The sequence below is a fragment of the Monomorium pharaonis genome, chromosome 6, assembly GCF_013373865.1.
Source record: "Monomorium pharaonis isolate MP-MQ-018 chromosome 6, ASM1337386v2, whole genome shotgun sequence".
NCBI classification, from domain to species: Eukaryota; Metazoa; Arthropoda; class Insecta; order Hymenoptera; family Formicidae; genus Monomorium; species Monomorium pharaonis.
In genome coordinates this window covers 14,806,383-14,831,116 of record NC_050472.1, presented here as the reverse complement: position 1 = coordinate 14,831,116, position 24,734 = coordinate 14,806,383, and the positions used below count along the sequence as shown (strand labels likewise).

At 34.4% G+C, this 24,734-nt stretch overlaps 1 protein-coding gene across 6 annotated transcripts in view; it reads right to left on the bottom strand.

Moving 5' to 3' along the window:
• The window catches only part of LOC105838954 (putative phosphatidate phosphatase), a 240,593-nt gene that overhangs the window by 129,098 nt on the left and 86,761 nt on the right, over positions 1-24,734 (bottom strand). For all 6 annotated transcript variants that reach the window (XM_036288455.1, XM_036288453.1, XM_036288454.1 and 3 more), the window contains one exon: positions 5-62. In XM_036288455.1, the coding sequence (XP_036144348.1) occupies positions 5-62 (58 nt within the window). The remainder of the gene's footprint in view (positions 1-4; positions 63-24,734) is intronic.

Sequence of the window (24,734 nt, the reverse complement as noted above, 5' to 3'; positions counted from 1 at the left end):
TTACCGCAAGATAAATCATGGTGTAAGCAGAGAAGGACGAATGACCGGAAGGAAACGATAATCTGAAACAAGATTTCACATCAAATAAAGGACCCCGCACAATTTATATGAAAAAAAAGCTCGTTCAATTTCCTTGAATTTTTTATATAATGTAGTACTTATAATCCTAATGAAAATTACAATTTGTGCAACCTTTCTATGTCTGGTTTTGGAAATAAAAATGTTTGAAAATAGCTATTTTAACGTTTACTGCGTGCGTTTGCACTTGTCACATGATCGCATATATATATATATGTATATATATATATATATATATATATATATATATATATATATATATATTATATATATATATATATACATATCTGCATGTATAAATGTTCGTGACACTCTGTGTGTGTGTGTGTGTGTGTGTGTGTGTGTGTGTGTGTGTGTGTGTTTGTGTGCGCGCGCGTGCGTAAATCCTACTCTTGGCGTTACTTAGAATCAACGGCGTGAACATGACAAAAATCTGATCCCGTATGTGTGTGGTATGTGGTGTGTGTGTGTGTGTGTGTGTGTGTGTGTGTGTGTGTGTGTGTGTGTGTACAGCAGAGATAAGCAAAATTCAAACGATCTAATACTCATTAATGAATAATAATGTTGTAATATTAATTAACACCCTCTTCACACGTACACACGCACGCACGCACGCACGCACACACACACACACAGAGTGTCACGACATTTATACATGCAGATATATGTATATACACGTATGCAAGCAAGTTGACAAGTGCAAACGCACGCATTAAGCCTTAAAATAGCAATTTTCAAAAATTTTTATCTCCGAAACTAGACATAGAAAGGTCGTACAAATTGTAATTTTTCATTAGGGCTATAAGTACTACAATATATAAAAAATTCAAGTACTACAATATATAAAAAATTTAAGGAAATTGACTGAGCTTTTTTTTCATATAAATTGTGCGGGTTTAATTTATTGATCGGAGTACATAAAAAAAAGTGAAAAAACTCTTATCTTTTTACTTTTTCTTGTTATCTATCAGAGTTAAGCAACACAAAGTTTAATTTATTAATTAACATTACAAATAAAATTTAGTTTACAATGATTACCTACTTGAAAAATGATAAAATTTTTTATTCATCTTGTAATAAATCCTAAAGAAATGCTGGAGTCGACTGTTTTACCGATTAAACGCTAATTATTTTCGAATAAGCTTTGCTTTTAATTGATTTTATAGAATTGTAAATCTTTTTCCAGAATTAAAGTGTAGACAAAAGGTGGGTAATTACAATTTCATGTAAAAAACAAAAAAATTAGAAAATTATACTTTTGTGCAATCGTCTCGTAACTTTAATCTGCAGTACTAAGTTTTAAAGACTCTACACGTACAAAATAACTATTACCTACCCTTGTCATTATAGAAAAAAATAATAATGTGCTTTTAGAAATGAACTTTTAGAAATGAGCTAGAAACTTTTGGTATAAGAGAATAATTTATCTGAATATTTCATATGTATGTGTGAGTGCACCCCAAAAATAAAAACAGAGCACTAGTTGCAGGATGACATGATAGGTAGTGCTGTAGTCAAGTGTTCGGTGAAGAGCATCATTAGATCATTGGATAATATCAATCAATTAGACTTACGGCCAAACATTTACATTTTTTGGTCGATTTTCACGAGTATCCCTCTCGTTTCGTAGCTTTCTGATTACTTATGGGAACGAAAGGTAAAATGGAAGCAGTTTTGACTCGTGAGCTGAGTTTGAACCGACTGGAAAAATACACCTACGCACACGTACATATTCATGCGCACGCATGACTTTGAAAGTTATAACACGAGAAGTCGATAACAAAAGTATAATTTTCTAATTTTTTTTCGTTTTTTAAATGAAATTGCAATTAATCACCGTTTGTTATTGTCTATACTTTAATTCTGGAGAAGAATACAATTCTGTAAACTCAATAAAAAGATTTTTTTTATCTAAAAATTCGTCTTACGTCTTTGCGAGTCCTGGAAATAGGACTGAAAGCAGGACCGTCTATGAGCACTTCATCACCACGGACACAACATGTTTATGCTGCTCGGGCGCCAAAATTGGCAGTCCTCAGTGGAAATTACAAAATGAGAAGAGTAGAAGTACTTGTGAAAATCAGTTAAAAAGTATAAATTGGCTGCAGACCTAAATGCGATTAGGTCCTAATTCATGAAATAAAGTTATATTATTATTAAGATTAGGGTTGTGTGAATTTCATGATTATGTATTAGGATTATTAATATTATGTTTATACAAATTTTTTTAACGTAGACAATTTAAGCAATGTAAATTTAATAACAATACAGAAAATAAATTAAAATATAAAATTATTAATGCACCTGATATATAATAAAATAAAAATATGCAATACTAAAAATACAAAAAAAAAAAACATGTAATTTTCACAATTTTTAATAAAATTTCAATTTTATATAATTTATTAATTAATGTAACATAAATATTTCAATATCAATAATATTAATAACATAAATATTTCAATAATAAGGATTATTTTTAATGTTAAATTAATATATATATATATATATATATATATATAAATCGAGGTTGTCATAAATATAACACAGGCACACAAAAAAAAAGTGGTTGGTCCGGCGGACTAGACTAGTCAATCCTTATGTATTTCGACCCGCTGAATCCGAATCTGAAGTCAGAATTGCAAAGTTAGCTCGCATTTTCTAACCTCAAAAAAAAATTTTTTTTAAATGTTGGTCCGGCGGACCAGACTAGTCTATTCTTATGTATTTCGACCCGCTGAATCCGAATCCAATGTCAGAATTGCAAAGTTAGCTCGCATTTCCTAACCTCAAAAAAAAAAATTTTTTTTAAATGTTGGTCCGGCGAACCAGACTAGTCTATCCTTATGTATTTTGACCCGCTGAATCCAAATCCAAGGTCAGAATTGCTGAAATGACTCATTTTTTCCTAACCTCAAAAAAACATCTTATAAAAGCAGTTTAGGTCACAAATGTATAATCCGGAGCGTGCAGGTTTGCGTAACCACATTATCCGGGGAAAATTCCATACGTATGACAAGTTTGAGCTCTGTGAATAAATAATGTAGAAAATTCACTCCCTTTTTCTATTATATCTAACTCTCTTATTCTGGAAGGTTCTGTGCAATGGCTTTCTCTTACGTTTCTTCCCTTTCACAGAGACATCACGTTTGAGCGTCCAGCAGAAATCAGCCATCATATTCACATCCCATTTGCCTTGATATCGAAACTCCATCTCCTTGATGTCCTGATGAAATCTTTCTCCCTGTTTTTCACTATAATCACCTAGATTTTCTGGGAAGTAGTCGATATGAGAATCTAAGAAATGCAACTTAAGATTCATTAGGCAACCTAGTTTTTTATAGTTCTCCATCATTTTCGCCACCTTTTGTCTGTAATCTTGACTTTTGTGGTTTCCTAAAAAATTTTCTGTGACACCTTTGAAACTCAGCCATGCTGCTCTCTCATCTTCATTCATTTTGGTAACAAAATTGTCGTCTCTCAACATTTTACGTATTTGAGGTCCATCAAAAATTCCTTCTCGCAATTTTGCATCAGAGATGTTGGGAAATTTTTCTTGTAAATACTGGTAGCATTCACCATTTTTATTCAGAGCTTTCACCCATTGTTTCATGAGTCCTAATTTGATATGAAGAGGTGGAAGAAGAACTTTTGAAGGCTCAACTAACGGTTCATTTATGATATTTTTAGACCCAGGTTGCAGAGACGTTCTTGTCGGCCATTCTTTTCTAATGTAATGGTTTGTTCGATCTCTACTATCCCATTCACATAGAAAGCATGGATTTTTTGTGTAACCTGATTGTTGACCCAATAATATGGTGAGAATTTTTAGATCCCCACAAATTTGCCACCTATGTTCTGTGTATTTAATTTTTTCAAGAACTGTTTTCAAGTTTGTGTACTCTTCTTTTATCACTACCAAGTGCGCTACAGGAATGGAGGCATATACATTAGTATTGTGCAGCAACACTGCTTTCAAGCTTCTCTTAGAAGAATCGATAAATAGTCCCCACTCATCAGACTTGTAACATCCAGGTTTCAGTTTGTTCATTAATCCGATAACATCGTGACAATAGACTAATAAATGTTCCTCATCTGCAAAGAAATATTGCCGATATTCTCTTTCTCTGTCACGATAATAGGAGGTTTTCACATTTTTCGCCTCCTTAACATTGTGTTTCAACCAGGACGCCAAAAACTCTGCTCCATCTTTGGGCAAACCCAAATCTCGAACAAAATCGTTCGCCTTCTCTTGTGTTATTTTTCCTGGTTTTTTTGATATATTATACGGAACATAGTCATCACCATCAGTTGATTTACTTAAACTTTTAGTAAACAATGGGTGAAAGCTCTGAATAAAAATGGTGAATGCTACCAGTATTTACAAGAAAAATTTCCCAACATCTCTGATGCAAAATTGCGAGAAGGAATTTTTGATGGACCTCAAATACGTAAAATGTTGAGAGACGACAATTTTGTTACCAAAATGAATGAAGATGAGAAAGCAGCATGGCTGAGTTTCAAAGGTGTCACAGAAAATTTTTTAGGAAACCACAAAAGTCAAGATTACAGACAAAAGGTGGCGGAAATGATGGAGAACTATAAAAAACTAGGTTGCCTAATGAATCTTAAGTTGCATTTCTTAGATTCTCATATCGACTACTTCCCAGAAAATCTAGGTGATTATAGTGAAGAACAGGGAGAAAGATTTCATCAGGACAGATGGACAAGAAGATGGAGTTTCGATATCAAGGCAAATGGGATGTGAATATGATGGCTGATTTCTGCTGGACGCTCAAACGTGATGTCTCTGTGAAAGGGAAGAAACGTAAGAGAAAGCCATTGCACAGAACCTTCCAGAATAAAAGAGTTAGATATAACAAAAAAAGGGAGTGAATTTTCTACGCTATTTATTCACAGAAGCTCAAACTTGTCATACGTATGGAATTTTCCCCGGATAATGTGGTTACGCAAGCCTGCACGCTCCGGATTATACATTTGTGACCTCAACTGCTTTTATAAGATGTTTTTTTGAGGTTAGGAAAAAATGAGTCATTTCAGCAATTCTGACCTTGGATTTGGATTCAGCGGGTCAAAATACATAAGGATAGACTAGTCTGGTTCGCCGGACCAACATTAAAAAAAAAATTTTTTTTTGAGGTTAGGAAATGCGAGCTAACTTTGCAATTCTGACATTGGATTCGGATTCAGCGGGTCGAAATACATAAGAATAGACTAGTCTGGTCCGCCGGACCAACATTTAAAAAAAATTTTTTTTTGAGGTTAGAAAATGCGAGCTAACTTTGCAATTCTGACTTCAGATTCGGATTCAGCGGGTCGAAATACATAAGGATTGACTAGTCTAGTCCGCCGGACCAACCACTTTTTTTTTGTGTGCCTGTGTAATTATTAAAAAAATTTTTTCTGATAATTGCACGAAAGGTATGAGCCTAGTATATGTGTCATACAAGACAGTTTTGTGCTGTTATTCCAAGCTAAAGGACACTCACGCACACATCGCGCTCTGTTCGTCTATCCGTGAGACGTCGCCTCGTGTGAGCTTGGGTACGCGCTTATTGCTTGGTGTGCCGAGCGACGCAATAGTGTCATTCCGTCCTTTTCTCCTCTCTCCTTTTAATGGCGTTTTCGACCAGCCTGGGTTAATCGCTCCGGGAGCAATTAATGACGTCATAAGACCAATCACAGCCATTCTTCTGAAGAAGAGAATAACTGTAATTGGCCAGTTCTAGAGGAAAAGAAATTGAAACGGGCTAGCACCGGTCGAAAACGCCATAAGTTTCTAACTCAGCACCGATTCTAAAGCGATCGTGGCGTCTAAATCGTTTTTTTCGGCGTATATTTATCATGCGGTAGCTGCCGGCTTTCGCGATTATAATTGATGCATAATTGAATAAAATGCTTTTATATAATTTAATTAATTGTGATAGAAAATTAATTGTATAATAGAACAAATAAAAAAATGAGAATATTTTTTATTTAATTAAAAATTGTTTTTTTCTTAATTCTCAATCTTAACTCTCAATTTACAAAGAAATATTTAAACTAAGGAAGTTGAATATTTTTGTATAAATTGAGACTTAAGATGTTAATTCTTAACTAAAAATAAAAATATAATAAAAAGTTGTTAGATGTTTAATATTTTTTGTTGAAAAAATACAGATTTTAATTCTCAACTAAAAAGATGGAAAAAATTTACATTTTAATTATTAATTGGATATTTATGTTACATCTCATGCCGTAGGCTGCAAAATAATTTTCACGTTTTATTGTATTTAAAAAATAACCATTTTTTAAATAATAAAGCAACGTATTCTTTTTTTTCCTGTAGACAACACGTGCGCGCGCTTGACGTGTATTACTTTTTGTTATTATATGCATTTTATTATAATTTTTATAATTATTTAAGAGAAAAAAAAATTAATTTTTTGGATAACTTTACACATTACCACAAAATCAAGATTGGATATGTTAATTAGAATGCGACCGAAAATTCGGTTTCGGTTTCGGTTACGGCTAGTTTTGGCCAAAAATCAAGATTTCGGCTTGATTTCGGTTTCGGCCGAAATTAAAAGTAAATTTCGGTGTTAGCCGAATTGTCGGCTGACATCGACGCCAGCGCCGCCAGCGATGGCACCATTTCTTATCTCTTATCCGTTTTCATTCAAACAATTACAAAAGACTGCAAATAAATGCCGGCGCCGTAAACAAAGGGAGCGAGCGCGTCGGTGCGACGGCGTGGTAGGAGTCGTCTGTTGCCGTCTGTGGCGCCGCATCCTTGACTGCGTGGCGCGTGATTGACGCGAGCGGCGAGATAAAACAAACGGCTAAAACCTTTGCATTGCAAATGCGGTAGAAAACATGAAACATACGACGTACTTAAAAAAATTAATTATTTATTATAATTAATAACTATTTCTAATTGTAATAAATAATTATTATTTTGAAAAGCATGTGTTATACGTTATTACGTTTTCGAAACTTGCAGTTACGATACAAAAGTGTCAGTCATCGCAAGAATAATGTAATTAATAAATTACATTTAAAAAAACTTATTTTTATTCTGCTCATGAGAGATGTTCCACTGTCGAAATGTATTGGTCGCTCTGAAAAGAGCGGATTGGTTAAAAAATGTTTTAAAGTAGATGCTCAAAATGCCCGCCATCCATCCTAACGCAAGCTCTCATGCGTTTTAATAAATTTCTTTCGACGTTCTCCGTTACTTCTTCGTCGATATCCCAAACAGCAAATCGTAATCTTGTCTCTAGGTCTTCGATATCTTCGGGAAGCGTTTTATAAATTACTTCCTTACAATATCCCCATAAGAAAAAGTCCAGAGGATTAAGATCCGGAGATCTTGCGGGCCAACGTATCGGGCCGTACCGACCCATCCAGTGTTCAGGAAAATGCTTGTTTAGATAATTTGTAACGATTCTGGCGTTGTGTGGCCCAGCACCGTCTTGTTGAAAGATAATCTTGTTTCTTTCAAATAATGGTACATTTTCTAGGAAATCTGGTAAATTTTCTGTTAAAAAATCAACGTAGGTTCTTCCAGTTAAAATATCTGGGAGAATAACTGGACCAAGTATCTCAGTGCCCCTTATTCCAGTCCACACATTAAGTTTCCAACGAATTTGAAAATTTCGGAGTCGCGTGACTCTGGGATTTTCTTCGCTCCAAAAGTGCATATCATGCACATTAAAAATTCCTTCTTGCGTGAATAGCGATTCATCGCTGAATATTACACGAGGGGAATATCGATGATCTCGATCGATGTTTCGCAGAAAATTTTCGCAAAACATTTGTCTTGCAGGGTAATCTGCTGGTCGTAAATGTTGCATGCGTGTATAATGAAACGCGTGCAACTTTTCTTCTTTTAATATCCTTTGTACGGTTGACCAAGATAAGTGTTGTTCTCGAGCAACTACTCGAATACTCCCATACAGCACCGAAAGGTTCCAAATACATTGCAGAAAGATTTCATTGAAACATTGCAATCTTGCAATTTGCTTGCGAAATTTTACTGCAACATTTCTAGAAGATTTCGGTAACATTAAGATGTCCGCTTTTGTAATTATTGCAACGAAATATTGTGACAATATTGCAATGTAATGTATTTGAAAGAAATCTTTTTTATTAAAAGGAACCCAGTGAACACAGTAATATAGCAGCAGTGTAATAACAATGTAACCGAATATAACAGGTTACTTTGAAATTACACGTAACTTACATGTAAGTTACAATTTCCGACTCAGCAATATAACATGTTATAATTACATGTTATCTAACCGTTACACAACAGTTACAAAGAAAAATCAAATAAAATAAAAATTTTATTTAAAAAAAATTATTTTTATCAACAGCATATACTACATTTAGAATAAATTTTTATTAATTAATTAAATTTAAATTATGTAATTTTTTATTTTATTCTTACTTGCCGCTGCTAGGTTCATCCGGGACCTTAGGATGACGAACCTTGTACTCTACCTGCTACGCCATTTTGACTCATCAATGTGGGTACTTGTTATTGTCTACATATACTTATGTTATAAACTGACGCAACTATATTATTTTTTATAAAAGCAATTCAATTTTGCAAAACATATTAAAAATAAATAGCATTAATTTATTTACTTATTAATTTCATTGTTAAATTTATCTTTTTCCATAACCTTAATAATTTGATAGAAATTGCGATCTATTTAGCACTAATCTTTGAAGCGTTCAAATGATTAATTAGATGCTTAACTATATATATAGATCGTAATTCTAAGAAAAAATTGAATAGTATACATTTATTATTCTGTTTTTGTTCAGCACATGATGAATTTCGATTTTGTGCATTTTTTGTGCGCAGTAATTGCCCAGCTAGCAAAATGACGCAAACTTTGCGCGAAGTTTACCGCAAACTCGAGCAAACCTTTGCAACAGAATTACGACAAGGTGTGTCCGCATTAAGCTTAGCTTTTGCTGGCAAGGCTTGTTGTAAATAGTATGACGCATATTTTATGCAAATAGCAGGGTAAAATTTACTAGTAAAGCATAACAACAAATTTACAGCAAGAACAAGGCAAACCTTGCTGTACACAATATGATAGCAAATTTGTGGCAAGAATAGAGCAAACCTTGCTGTACATAGCATGATAACAAATTTGTGGCAAAAACAAGGCAAACCTTGCTATGCACAATATGATAGCAAATTTGTGGCAAGAACAGGACAAATATTGTCGAAATTTAGATCAACAAAAATGATTATATTATTAGACTGAAATATTAGACTGATTAGTCCAATATCAAATGTGAATGGTGCAATCGTACTTAGTTCTCTGTTCTCGACGAGCCCCTTTTATTAATCCAGTAGGTAAATCTTTTTCACGAAAAATGCGCCATCTCGAGATAGATAGTAAAGTCAGAAATAAAGTTTAAAACCCGATAATGCAACCCTGTTATTTGCATAAAATGTGCGTCATACTATTTGCGACAAGTCTTGCCAATAAAAACTAAGCTGTTTACGGACACACCTTGTCGCAATTTTGTTGCGAAAGTATGCTCGGCAAGTTTTATTTTGTTCTTGCTACTAATTTGCCGTTATTCTGTGCTTAACAAGATTTCCTGTTTCTGCCATAAATTTATTGTCATGTCGTGTAGCAAAGTTTGCTCTGTTATTTGCTTAAATTTTGCATTTTATCGTGTCGGAACAAATCTTGTAATTTCTATACGTAATATTTATGTACAAGTCTTTCTCTGTTATTTGCAGCATCGTGTGATGAAAACTTTTGCCGTAAATTTGCTCGAAACTTTTAGAAAACAAAACAACAGACAATTACTTGTCATAAAATTGTTGTCAAAATTGAAACAATCCTTGCTGTAAAGCTTTCACGATATGTGATTTTAACAGGCCTGGCTAGCTGGGATTGGCTACGCTGCTACAAGGTGAGTAAGCAGGTGTGTGAATAATTAAATGAGTGAGTGTATGAGTGTTTGTGCGTCAGACGCTGCAACCACCTAATTGCTACACGCGATGTGTGTATGTATGCCGTGTTTGTGTAAAAAAGAGAGAGAAAGAGAGAGAGGGGGAAAGACGTTCATACGCACACGCACGCACGCACGCACGCACGCACGCACACACTCTCTCTCTCTCTCTCTCTCTCTCTCCCTCTCCCCCTCCCTCCCTCCCTCCCTCCCTCTCCCCCCCCCCTCTCTCTCTCTCTCTCTCTCTCTCTCTCTCTCTCTCTCTCTCTCTCTCTCTCTCTCTCTCTCTCTCTCGTTCTCTCTTACAGAAACACGGCATACACACACATCCCGTGTAGCAATCAGCTGGTCGCAGCGTCCGACGGCCGGCGATCCGGAACAACTTTGGATTATTACAATGATTTTAAGAAACACGTATTCCTAACATAATTCCAAGACAATCTTTTCTTTACCAAAATTTTATTTAAAGCATAATTTTATGTTATCCTTTTCTAAAAAAGATATGTTATTTATTTATCGAATGTATCGAAGTCATCTCGAAAGTCTCGAAGAATTGTTGCCTTTAATCCGCGATGCTGATTGGTTTTTTCGCTGATCATTGAGCCGCATGCTTCGTAGTGTTTGACAGTTGTGTTTTCAAGTCAAAATTGGTTATATCAAAAGTGTATAAGTAATAAGGTAAGTAATAAAGAGATATATTAAGTAATAATATAATAGGGAATAACAATAATATCTTTAAAATTTTATAATCTTTTAGAAAAAAAGAAGAAGGAAAGCAAATAGATTGATAGAAGAAAGAGAGAGATTCGACTTTTGTAAAAAGAAAAAGCAGAAAAGGAAACAGAAGGAGAAACAGCGACTTTTATAGAAAGAAGGAGCGGAGAGAGAGAGAGAGAGAGAGAGAGAGAGAGAGAGAGAGAGAGAGAGAGAGAGAGAGAGAGAGAGTGTGTGTGTGTGTGTGTGTGTGTGTGTGTGTGTGTGTGTGTGTGTGTGTGTAAAATTATGTAAATTTATAAATCATTACATAAAAGCGCTCTCTCTCTCTCTCTCTCTCTATATATATATATATATATATATATATATATATATATATATAATTATAACTTTTATTTAATTATAAATTTTTACTTTTAACTGTCTGCAAAGTTTTTCGTGTCTTTATAAAATTTTCAACACCGTTGAATATATAATTTTACATTAAAATTTTCGACCCCGTCGAATGTATAATTTTATCATGTTTTTACTTTTGACTCTGTAATTTTTTTTATGTTTATTAAAAACAATGTTACATAAATTAAAAACGTTAAAAACAACGTTAAATAAATTACATTTAATTTGTTACAATTAATATTAAACACATTGAATTTTGATAGTTGTCAAATTTCTATAGATGGTTATCTATCTATATAATCATCGTTGCAATTTATTTTTAAAAAGTAAAAAACAAAAAGTCAAATAGCGCGCGCGAAGCGCGCGTCTGTGGTGTCTAGTAAGATAAAATAGATAAAGTTCCGAAAACGACTTATCTCTGATTTTTTTAAAACTACGTATTCTTACGTATTTTGGGGCGCTGATTACGAATATGATAGTGAATATTGGCGCAAATTTGATTTTCATGGCGAAAACCATGAAAAAACCATAAAAATGGTTTTTTTTATTTATTTCCGTAAATAATGGGAATTTCTAAAAATACTTCAAACAAAAGTTGTAGATCTCATTGAAATACATATTTTATGTCTTATTTATTTTTGCCATAAAAACAGTAGTTTTTGAGAAAAATGACGTTAAATGTTCAAAAATTTATACAACTCATCTAACACACGTCGAGTTTTATTAGGTAATTTTAATACTTTATAATCAGGTAATATTTAAAGAGAGTTCACTGTTCTCCGAATTTGTTAAAATTTAACAATATTGTATGTTTTTATGCGTAGAACACAAATCTAGTAGAAAAAAGTGTCGCTCTGCCTCGCGAGATGAGATATTAATCGTTAAAGTTCATTATTTGACAAGTTATGAAACCTGTCATACCGACGAAATGTTGCGACTGAACATGATCCCGTGGCCATATATTTTGACTGAAAAAGAATTAATATATTTTCAAAAAACGCGGGCTCGGCCCCTTCCCCTGCACCCCCACCCCGTAATTTTTTCTAACCTAACCCACACATTTTAAAATCGATATTTGGTTAATGTGAAAATATTGAAAATGAACAGCGTGAAAAGTCAAACCTATGGTGGTACTGTACAAGCGTGAATGTTGTTTTGCTCTGTAAACATAGGGAGGTGGTAAACCTCGCTACGCGTGGAAACTCGCAAATCTATATATGGTATAAAGAACGCATTGGCAAGAGCGACACTTTTTTCTGCTAAATTCGTGTTCTACGCACAAAAACATACAATATTGTTAAATTTTAACAAATTCGGAGAACAGTGAACTCTCTTTAAGTATTACCTGATTATAAAGTATTAAAATTATCTAATAAAACTCGACGTGTGTTAGATGAGTTGTGTAAATTTTTGAACATTTAACGTCGTTTTTCTCAAAAACTACTGTTTTTATGGCAAAAATAAATAAGACATAAAATATGTATTTCGATGAGATCTACAACTTTTGTTTGAAGTATTTTTAGAAATTCCTATTATTTACGGAAATAAATGAAAAAAATCATTTTTATGATTTTTTTTCATGGTTTTCGCCATGAAAATCAAATTTGCGCTAATATTCACTATCATATTCATAATCAGCGCCCCAAAATACGTAAAAATATGTAGTTTCAAAAAAATCGGAGGTAAGTCGTTTTCGGAACTGTACCCGATAAAATAGTTAGCGACTTACGCGGTGGTTATCACCTATCAGCTGACGCGGATGATCAGCCGCGCCCGCGTTACGCTCGTGGCGCGCCGCCCCTGCCTGCCTTCTGTACTCGACGTGTAATTCGTTAACTATTTTGGTTTATATTATAAGCCGGATAATATCGGTCCGTAAAATGACGTATTCCTGACGCAATTCTAAAACGATTTTTCCTTTACCAAAATTTTATTTGAAGCGTAGTTTTTGAATTATAAGCCTTATAATTAAAGAAAAAATCGTTTTAAAATTGCGTCAGGAATACGTCATTTTACGGGCCGAATGTTGTTCTGAATGACCCCGTATAGTGAAAATGTTTTAAACATTTTGATTAACATATTAATATTAAATAAAAAGCAAAAAAGTATAACAAAAATTAATGTTCTTATTTTATAAAAATAACTTGACTTGTTATAGAAAATAATAAAAATTTATAACAATTATTACAAAATTAATAATTATAAACAATTCAATTGTTTATTTGTATTACATCTTATTTATATATTTCTAGACGCCACAGACGCGCGCTTCGCGCGCGTTACTTTACTTTTTATTTTTTTTAAATAAATCACAACAATAATTGTATAGATATATCTATACAAATTTAACAGTTATCAAAATTCAGTCGCAATGACAGCTACTCTTGCAACACGAAGTAAGCGCAGCGAGAGAGCCAATCGGCATCGCGGAAAAGCGACAACAATAAACTTTGAGAAATGCGAGCAATCGACTTTACATGCCTTTTTTAGATAGGATAGTAAATTGTTTTTATTCTGTAGCTATTACTTTCGGTAGCAGTGCCAAGTTTTTTTTTAATAGAACATTTATCTTTATGAAACTTTTTGTTTTCTCTCTAGCATTAATATGTTACGCTTAAAATACTTTCATCATACAGAGTGTCCCAAAATTACCGCCTTTCTTTTGATTGACAGACTTTGTGAAAGGGAGCGTTCCAGATGCGCACAGTAATAAACGGACACAGCAGGCTGAGTGAAACGGACACAGTAACAAACGGACACAGTAATAAACGGACACAGTAACAAACGGACACAGTAACAAACGGACACAGACCAAATGCGCACAGAGCGAAACGGACACAGACCAAATGCGCACGGACCAAATGCACACGGACCAAATGCGCACACTGCACATGCGCACATTGCATGTGCGCACGGACCAAATGCAATCCATGTACATTGCAAGCAGAGTAAAGTCCACATAAGTTAGCGACTTGGACGGGGTGGGTGCGGGAGGGGGGCCGAAGGCCCCCCTTGCACCCCCCCCCCCGTGTGTGTGTGTGTGTGTGCGTGCAAAGCATTCACTGCATCACATGGATTTGCGACTTTTCGTGTGTGCATTTGGTCCGTACGCATGTGCAGTGTGCGCATTTGGTCTGTGTCCGTTTCGCTCTGTGCGCATTTGGTCTATGTCCGTTTGTTACTGTGTCCGTTTTGCACTGTGTCCGTTTGGTCTGTGTCCGTTTCATTCAGCTTGCTGTGTCCGTTTATTACTGTGCGCATCTGGGACTCACTCTTGTGAAACATTCTAAGGCAAAAATGTCCTATGCGAAAAATGTCGAAGCTATAATAGTTTTTAAATAGAAAGCTTAAAATTAGCCAATCACTTTGTGGAAAAGCACGTTCAGGTGTAAAGGTGCCGTGGATTCACTTTTCACATATTGACATTATGACTTTATATACAATATAGTAAGATAATTTTTTAAGTCTTTGTTTTATTTGTTTCTGTATTTAATTTATTAGACATAAAAATTTGTCATATTTGCAAAATTGCAATCATTTAAATAAATTGCTGAGTTTGTTAAATAAAACGTCAGAAGTTGGAGAATGATATTTCTTGTATCGCAAGCGTATTCAAATCATGACAATCGAACAAAACAATTTTCTGATAAATAATTATTTAAATAATATCGGGTTTTCTTACATCAGTAATTTCATAAAACACATTAACAGAAGTGAGTCCATGTATAATAAGGGCACTTTTACTATGACACCTGAGCGCGTTAAATTTCAAAGTACAGTTGGCTCTCTCATTTAGCATAGCCATGGGACCAAATATGACAAATAAGGAGGGGGGAGTACCGGAACCAGCCGTAACCAGATCCAGTCTCAAATTAACCCTTTAAATGGTGCATTATTGTTTGAGACTTACTTCTTTTTTTATGGCATTTTTGACCGATGCTGGGTTAATCCGTGTTCGGGATTCGGTATGTACTGAGCTCGCGCCGTCACGTCAGATAGCAGCAGCTATCGATCATCGTCCGCGTCAGTGTTGTTAGACGGGACGGTTTTTCTCGCGCATGCGCGAGAATTCGCAATATAATTGTCTATTATTTTATTTTATTTTATCAATCTTGACTTTTTAAAAAATTTTATATAATGTTTAAATATATAGTCAAAATATAGAGCTCCTAAAAAACCTATATAAATCAGATTTTTATACTTAATAATGTTATATTTGACGCGCATGCGCGAGAAAAACCGTCCCGTCTAACAACACTGGTCCGCGTAGATCACGGAGTGCCACGGCATGCGCGCTAGCGCGTGCGTAGCGCCGAAATTTCGGTACTATGGCGGCGTGCTCTATGGCGGCGGTTCACATTGCATATCGTGCAATCGTTTCGACCTAGTTTTGTGCTAACAGTCTATTCGTGGGATCTTCGAATATTTACTCAGAGACTACTCAACGGAAGAATTCATCTAGTGCAGTGCTTGAGCCTAGTTGCCCTTTTCGAGCCGATTCCCGAACGCGCCGCCTCCTATGCTCCCACTACCACGCGCGGCCTTGACGGCCGAGCCGCCGATCTCGCCCGTACGCTTTGTTTCAGGAGCAGCTCTGTATAAGAAATAGTGCCCTGCACCACAAAATTCATTAAAATTACTTTAAGTAAATAATTTTTGTTTTTATAAACAAAAAAGTACTAACTTTTTTATTACTAATTTATTTTATGTAGTATAACAATATGTAAAAACATAATATGTAAATTAAAATTTTGACAATAGTTTTCCACATCACCCGTGAGGTGGAAAACTATTATTGATGCGTTTTTTTTTTTTTTAAGTAGTTTCCCCAGTGGGCCTAATCCACTAAAAGATAAAATATAATATACAGCTTAGCAGGAAAACAAAATTTTATATATTGTAAGATATATAAAAACGACAGGAAAATTAGAAGAATGCCAAGCTATATATTATATTTCATCTTTTAGTGGATTAAGCCTACTGAGAAAACCACTTAAAAAAAGCATTAATAATAATACCTCGGGTGATGTGGAAATTAAACTATTGTCAAAATTCTAATTTATATATTATGTTTTTACATATTGTTATACTACATATAAAATAAATTAGTAATAAAAAAGTTAGTACTTTTTTGTTTATAAAAACAAAAATTATTTACTTAAAATAATTTTAATGAGTTTTGTGGTGCAGGGCACCATTTTTTATACAGAGCTGCTCCTGAGACAAAGCGTACGAGCGAGATCGGCGGCTCGGCCGTCAAGGCCACGCGCGGTAGTGGGGGCATAGGAGGCGGCGCGTTCGGGAATCGGCTCGAAAAAGGCAACTAGGTTCAAGCACTGATCTAGTGATAAAGAGAAACTCATAATCATCGCTCAGGTACATCACCATCGAGAGACTGACGCTTACCACGTTACGCACACGCCGACGCCGTGATATCGGTTCACGGGCATCATCATTACCACCGGTAATAGATTAATACAATTTCTATCGAGTGAGTGACCAAGACTTAATTGCTCTTATCAGACTCATTGTTGTGCTCAGTGAAGAATAAACGTGTGCATGATGTAATTTTCCATCTGTGATCTTAAATATACGACGTCTCCGATTCGCTATGAGATTCACGTGTGTGATTCCACATTAAATTAACGGTGTATTATATATTCGCGCATTGTTCCACGGCGTCCTCTCACTCTGCTTCCATCCGTAGGGCTAACCAAACTCTTCGCCGAGTCACGAACAACCCGTCTCAGATTCTTTTCTTTAGAACTGGTCAATCACAGTTATTCCCTTTTTCAGAAGAATGACTGTGATCGGCCTCATTAATCGCTCTCGGAGCGATTAACCCAAGCCGGTCGAAAACGCTATTAATGTTGTATTTAAAGATTTTGTGTTTGCTGATTATGAATCTAAAGTCAAATTTTCAAAATTCAAGATGGCGGATTCAATATGGCGGTTGAAAATTAAAAAATTTATTTGATTTAAGCGAGAATCTGTAATAAAGGTTTTTTGGAGCCACTAATTACGAATCCAAAGTCAAATTTTAAAAACTCAAGATGGCAGATGCAATATAATTATCCAAAAAACCGCCTATCACGGATTTTTACTAAAATAATATAATAAATAAAGATGGAAAACTATCGATGCACTATCGATAATTTACAATTTAAATATAATATAATATACAATTTTATGTAAACAAATATAATAAAAACAATTTTTTTTTAATTTTTTGTAAAATATAATCAAATCATAAATTTTTATTTTAATCACATTCTTTTTAATTTTATTAATGTCCCTAAAAATTTACAAATATATTCAAACATTTTTTAAAATTCTGCATTTATACAAATACTTATCTTGAATACTTTGTAAACGTGTTATGTAACAATACACAAAATACGTTTTATAAATATATTTTATATTATCAAAAACTATCGATAATCATCGATAGTTAGATATCAAACTATCGGTAATTATCGATATTTCTCCACCTTTAATAATAAAATTACGATGCTTTCTCCATCGTATTGAATCCACCATTCTAAATTTCGGAAATCTAATAATTTCAGATTTATAATCAACATAAACCGAAAACCCCTTAATACAGATCCTCGGGTAAATTGAATCAATTTTTAAATTTTTATCCGCCATATTAGATCCGCCATTTTGAATTTAAAAATCTAACTCCAGATTTTAATTCTACGATTCAAAAAACATAAAATTCATGTACATTTCAAATGTATTTATAAGACCTTTTTTTCCACATCTGAATCATTTCACATAAATTGGCATTTTTCCAACTCATTAATTTAGTACAATAATAATAATAAACATATCAATTCCATAGTATTCAAAATAGTGTTGCGCGTTGCGCGTCGCCCGATACATCCCTGAAGCGCTAGTCAGCTGACGGACCGATCGATATTATCGATCGGCCGGTTACCGGAAGAGATTTGTAATAAATAATTGAATTGAACGGCTGTTTGCCGGGAAATGTTTGTAAATAAGACGAAATGACAGTTTAGCGTCTGACGAGGACGTGTTCCACGTTTTTTCTGTTTGGGTTTGTTCGATAATAGTCATTAAAATACACGTATTACGGTTTGGTTTTCCTTTGGCGCGAGCGTGTGTGTGTGTGTGTGTGTGTGTGTGTGTGTGTGTGTGTGTGTGTGTGCGAGTGTTCCTTTGGTGACGCGACAATATCAATATTGATCTCTTAGCCACTCGAAAAAGTAAAAAACCGCATCAGGATACGTAAAAAAGAGGGTTAAATATTTAAAAAATTCGATGATAAAAAGGTGGAATAAATACGTCTCAATGACACACAAAAGGTTAAGTGGAGGTTAGAACGTAATTTTTGCACTCTGCACAATATACATACGGACCTGGCGTAGATGACTATGCATCGTGTATGCGCAGTAACTGTGATCACGTGGTATGCTAAAACGGCCCACATAGAAATGAAACCTCCAGTAGACGTCCATTGGACCTCCATTGGACGTCGTAAAGTATGTCTATTAGAGGTTGTGTGGATCGTTGATGGGAGCTTCATGGAGCCTTGATGAACGTCTGACGGATCTTTCGTAGATCATTACATATAAAAAAAATGTATTCTTGACAAAATGCAAAAGCGCCTTTATTTAAGAATATTTTATACTTAAAATAGCGTTGAGTATAAATATTTCTTGATTATTATATTTCTTATTAAATATTTCTTTAAATATATATTTTTTTAATAAAAGTTTTTATTTTGTCCTTATTTTTATGAACCTTTTTTACAGATTGATACAGTCTTGTGCTATATGTCGATGGCAAAATCTTACTTCCTTCTGCGCTCTTGACGAACTCCTTTTATTCGTCTAGAAAGTGCACTTTATTCACAAAAAATACACGCCACGTAGCGGTGGGTAGTGAAGGTTTCACCTCGATGTATGATTGACGGACGTTTTGTGGATCATTAGTAGAGAAGCCTCGATTCCACGAAACGTCCTTCAGTCGTCCATTGAGGCTCCGTGAAGCCTTTACTAATGATCCACAAAACGTCCATCAGTCATCTATCAAGGCTCCGTCAAGCCTCTATTAATTATCCGCGTAACGTATAATGGATACGTCCATTAAAAATCCAGTAAACTTCCATGGCTCCATTGGATATTTACTTCCATACTAGAAGTTAGATAGACGTCCATTAGAGATCCACTAAACTTCCATAGCTATATGTGATATTTACTTCCATGGTGGCAGTCAAATAGATGATCCATCTTACTTCTAAATAAAGATATCTTTTAAGATGTTTGACAGAGATATCTATTATAGAAGTAAGATGGATCATCTATTTGACTGCCACCATGGAAGTAAATATCACATAGAGCTATGAAAGTTTAGTGAATCTCTAATGGACGTCTAACTTCCAGCATGGAAGTAAATATCCAATGAAGCCATAGAAATTTACTGGATTTCTAATGGACGTCCATCTGACTTCCACCAAGGACATGGACGTCCCATGGATATATGGAGGTTTAGTGGATGTCCACTAAACATCCACTAAATGTCAATTGCTATGTGGGGGAGGTTTTTGGTATGCGAAAAGGGAAGTTATGCTAAATGGAAGTATGCCAAATAAGAAGTCTAATTGTAATTGATCTCAACATTTTCGCATAACACATTGAATTGACAGATCAATTTTTGCGCCTTTTTTACCATTTATGAAGAAAAATAAATTTAAATAAAATAACACATAAGATTACTTTAATGCACTTTTAAAATATGGCAAATGCTATCCTTTTTTCTGGTGTTAATAGGTAAATCAATATAAGCTGATTTTTGCCTGCCGTAAAGAGAAAACAATTTTTTTATATGTATAATAATTACTATAGTTTTAATATAGCTTGTGCCATATTTTAAGAATTTCATAAGTACGTCATAAGTTATAGCTAGGATACAATAAATAATTACAGTATAGCATAGACGCAAAAATTGGGTTGTCAATATATCATTTTTTGTATATAAAGTCATAAATTCAATATGGCTGCAGTGAAGGACCACGAGCATCGACATGTAGAATGGACCGCTTGACGCAGTGGAAGAAGCCGGGCAAATAGAATTAAAGACCTATAATAAAAGATTTGCCAATGACCCCCCATCATGTATAATATGGTGACGTTAAAGATTAGCTCCAGTCAGGCGAGCGGTAATGAAATACTTATGTAGCTGATGCGATTATTGATTCGGGTTCACCGATTAGTATTATTAGAGATAGCATTGGGAATAAAGAAATTTCTTCGAGAGTACTAGTCAGTTCTGTGGAGTAAACGGTTCACAACAAAGTTTTACATATTTTTCATGTCGATTAAACGTGCATACGAAAATAAAATTTTACATCTATAATAGTTTAAGAGCCGGCTGCACAAAACCCTCCTTCGCTGAATTTTATTCGAATCGACAGCTTTTTTAATAGTTAACCGTGTGCCGAATTTTATATGCCCTAAAACTTAACCAAAATGTTAAAAAAAAGACCACTTTCTGTATGATTTTTTTAGATAAAACCCCCTGAAAAAACATACAGCTGAAACTTGTGCCAATCGATTCAGGATGTCAAGCACTTTGATAAAAAAATATGCTGCCACCCCTCACCTTGACAGGAACATGGCAGCAATCTTTAAACGTGACATATTTTCGTACCGTACCTCCATCACAAAACATACGATTCTTTTTTTTTTAATGTAGCTAGAACATTCCTGAACATAAAAAAACAATGCTGCCATTGCTGGTCTTAACCAAAAATTTGTGTGCCACCCGTAAGTCGCGTGACTTTTGGCTGCCAATTTGTCAATACTTACGGAATATATGGGTAATCTTTTGCCATGTATTTAAATAGAAAATAAGTTAATCTTCGATGAGAACTGTCTTAAGAACCGACTACTATGAATACCGCCTATACTAGCACAAAAATTTCCATCGAATATTTTGTGACAAAAATAGTTTGTGATAAATAAGCTGCGCGTACATTGGTAGAGGTGTAGAATGAAAGAAGATAAGTTCATATAACATTCATGTTTTTTTCATTTATTCTTCATTCATATATTTTTTTTATTTAAAATCTTAAAAGTAGGATGTAAATAGAATAAATATAAATCACGAGGATTTTTTAAATCGTTATCACTATCGGAACTATCGACAGTATAGTCCTCGTCGTCACTATAATTATGTTCTACAAATATTTTGTCTTCAACTCTTAATGAAGTTGAATTTCCGTGGAATAGTGGCGTAAGCTTACCGTTAACGACAATCCATCCACTTCTTCTGATTTTAATTTGACACGTCTCGCTTGTAGCATCTAGTCACATCGCATTAATGTAAATAGTGCAAATAATTTTTTGTTTCACTGTTTTCCAACATAATGAAATGACATTTGACTCGAAACCTTTAATTTTTGTCAGAAAGTGCTTTGTTATAAACAAGCTGCGCGTACATTGGAGGTGTAAAATAAAACAAGATAAATTCGAATAACATTCATTTGTTTGTTCGGGCTGCGGCGTCACACGGTTACACTTGTGTTTTAGAAATCTTACAGAGCGGAGTGTCGTAAAATTCACTCATAGCTGCACAGTTTTTTAGTCATGAAAAGGTGTTTTGTTTCTGGTGCATGCGAGGACGTTATTGATTTCACTACTGATATGTCGCAACGGTATTTAAATATAATAGCTTTTAGGAGAGTTAAAAACTTTAAATATGTTTACTTCCATTAAGAGTTGAAGACATAATACTTGTAGAACATAATTATAGTGACGACGAGGACTACCATATACTGTCGATAGTTCCGATAGTAATAGCGATTTAAAAAATCCTCGTAATTTATATTTATTATATATATATATATATTTCTTTTTCTCGCGCTCTCAGGATTAGGTCCACCAATATCAAGGTATTAATTTTTCAAATTATGCGAATGAGAGCGCGCCGAGTGAAGAGCTTCATCCGCTCGAGCTATAACACGGAAAAAAAATCTATCGTGAATGCACGATAAGCTTTCATTAATTTATTGTTCACAATTACGATAGAAATTAATTAGATTTTTGCAGATCCTATACGCTAATATCTCGATTATTAATAGACCTAACCCAAGACAATATTGGACTCTTATGTTCATCTCAATCCCTTCTACCTTTTTACGAGCGTTGACCAATGATCAGGGACACCCTGTATATCCTACTTTTAAGATTTTAAATAATTAAATAGTTTAAACTTTTTTTCAAAATAGCATTTTTAAAGTCGGCAAACAGCAATTTGATTAAGTTAAAAAAAATTTTTTTTAACTTACACTGAATTGTCTATTCTAAGTCCATAGAGAGCATCTTCTGCTAACAGAGCCGTTTTTAAAAAATAAAAAATCGATTTTTCAATTTTGCCATTTCCTAAAAGCGGTTCTGTCAGCAGAAAGTGCTCTCTATGGTCCTGTATAAAACAATTCACACACACACACGCACGCACGCACGCACGCACGCACGCACGCACGCACGCACGCACGCACGCACGCACGCACACACACAGTGTAAGTTAAGAAAAAAATTTTTAACTCAATCAAATTCAAACTTTTTCTCGCGTTTTTCTCGAAACAGCATTTTTTTAATCGGTGAGCAAGATTACTAAAAAACGGCTCAGCGTATAGCTCTAAAATTGTAAAGACTTTTTTTGTATGTATCGGGATCGAAGAATTTTTTATTTTCTTATATACTTTTTTTCTCAAAATAAATGCTTTTTTAGTTAAAAATTGAGTTTTTACTTCCAATGTCCACCATTAGTTTCCAATTAATTTTTTTCCAAATTTTTCGATCAGGAACCTGCGAAACTAATATAATTTCTAAATCCATCCGTATTTTTGCTTACAGATGATCCAGTCCCGAGAAATCTTGCTCACCGCAAGTCAACTTTAAAAAGCCGTCCACGCCATTGGCTGTTATGCCCCAAAAAATGAATATTTTTACATGAAACTTTTTAAAATATTTCTTAAAACTTATTTTATAATGCATTAAAATTTTTTAAATTAAAAGTATCAATAAATCTTTGAAAAAAAGTAAAAAAGTGCTTCTTTTTAGCTTGCTGACTGCCACTAACTCTTTAAGTATTTTTTAAGTTATTGAACATTTTATACGCAATTTTTCACAAAAAAAAACTTTTCAAAAATAATTACCATTAAAAAAAAAAAATATTTTTTTATATCCTTGTGTACATCGGCAGAAATGGTGTCCCTTCGCCGCACGCTCCAGAAAGATAGAGTTATGAAGAGTGAGGAGACGTGATACCAATTCGCCGGTGTCCAATATCTGTTTCACTCACACTCGATACTAATGACGTCTCTCGCTTGAGTCGTACTATCACGTCTTCTCACTCTTCATAACTCTATCTTTCTTGAGCGTGCGGCAAAGGATGCAACATTGGCGCAATTCCCAATTTTTTTGCTCCTCCCCGTTTCCACTTCACCACGCGCCCAGTAACACGTATGGCGCTTCGTGTGTGTGCGTGATCGCCGCGCTAGACTAGCCTGGACACCATTTCTGCCGGTACATCTGTAGTAAATTTCATGTAGATAATAAAAATTTTTTTGTTTTGCTCTACGATCAACTGGTGACTTCTACTGCTTGCCGCATAGCATATTTCAAAAAAGACGCGTTGCACTCTATGGGATTACAGCTGCTATTTTGAAAAAAATTGGAATTAAAAATTTTTTTATACACTTCAAAACATAAAAAAACTTATTAATTTAATTTTGTATTTACTATACTGTTTTTCTTTAAATAAATTCTTTAAAATCACGTAATTATTTAGGCTTCAAGGTGGCTAAACTCCTCAATTATGTCAAAAAATAAAGGATAAATACATTTTAAGACATGAAAGATTATGATCGAGAAATCAGATAATATTCGTATTCGTAGCAGATTAAGATACCTTAACTCTCTTTAAAGAGATGCTAAAGTTGTCCTGTTTTACCGATAATTTTATATCTCACTAATCTTTTAATTGCATTTACAGAATTAAAAATCCTTCTCCAGATTAAAGTATAGATGATAACAAAGCCGAGTCGCAACAATTTTGTAGAAAAAACGACAAAAAATTTTAAAATGTCGGCTTCTGGCGTCGACTCGTAACAAAATGTGTCTGGTGTAAAAATTTTAAACCTTGTACCCACAAATCAAGCCTGGGCCCAAGTGGAGCAAACATTTAGGAACAATAAAACATACGTTTTCAGATTAAGCGTAGGCATTCCAATAAAAAAGTTTAATGAATACGAAAATTTCGTGTCTAAAAAGAGTAATCTGAAAATGTTTTTTTAATTCTTGGTATGAAATTTAATTCATAAGCTGATATTAATGTAGGATGTGACGAAGAAGTAAAGGTTGAGAGCGTGTGCGTGCGTGCACGCGCGCGCGCGCGATGCAACTCAGGATGGATACCGGACAGAGCGGCGATGACCGTCAACGACAAAAAGCACAGCATATATGCTCTTTTTTTGGTAATAGAAAAAAAACGCTGGTTGCAAGAAAAAAAAAGCGTCGCGG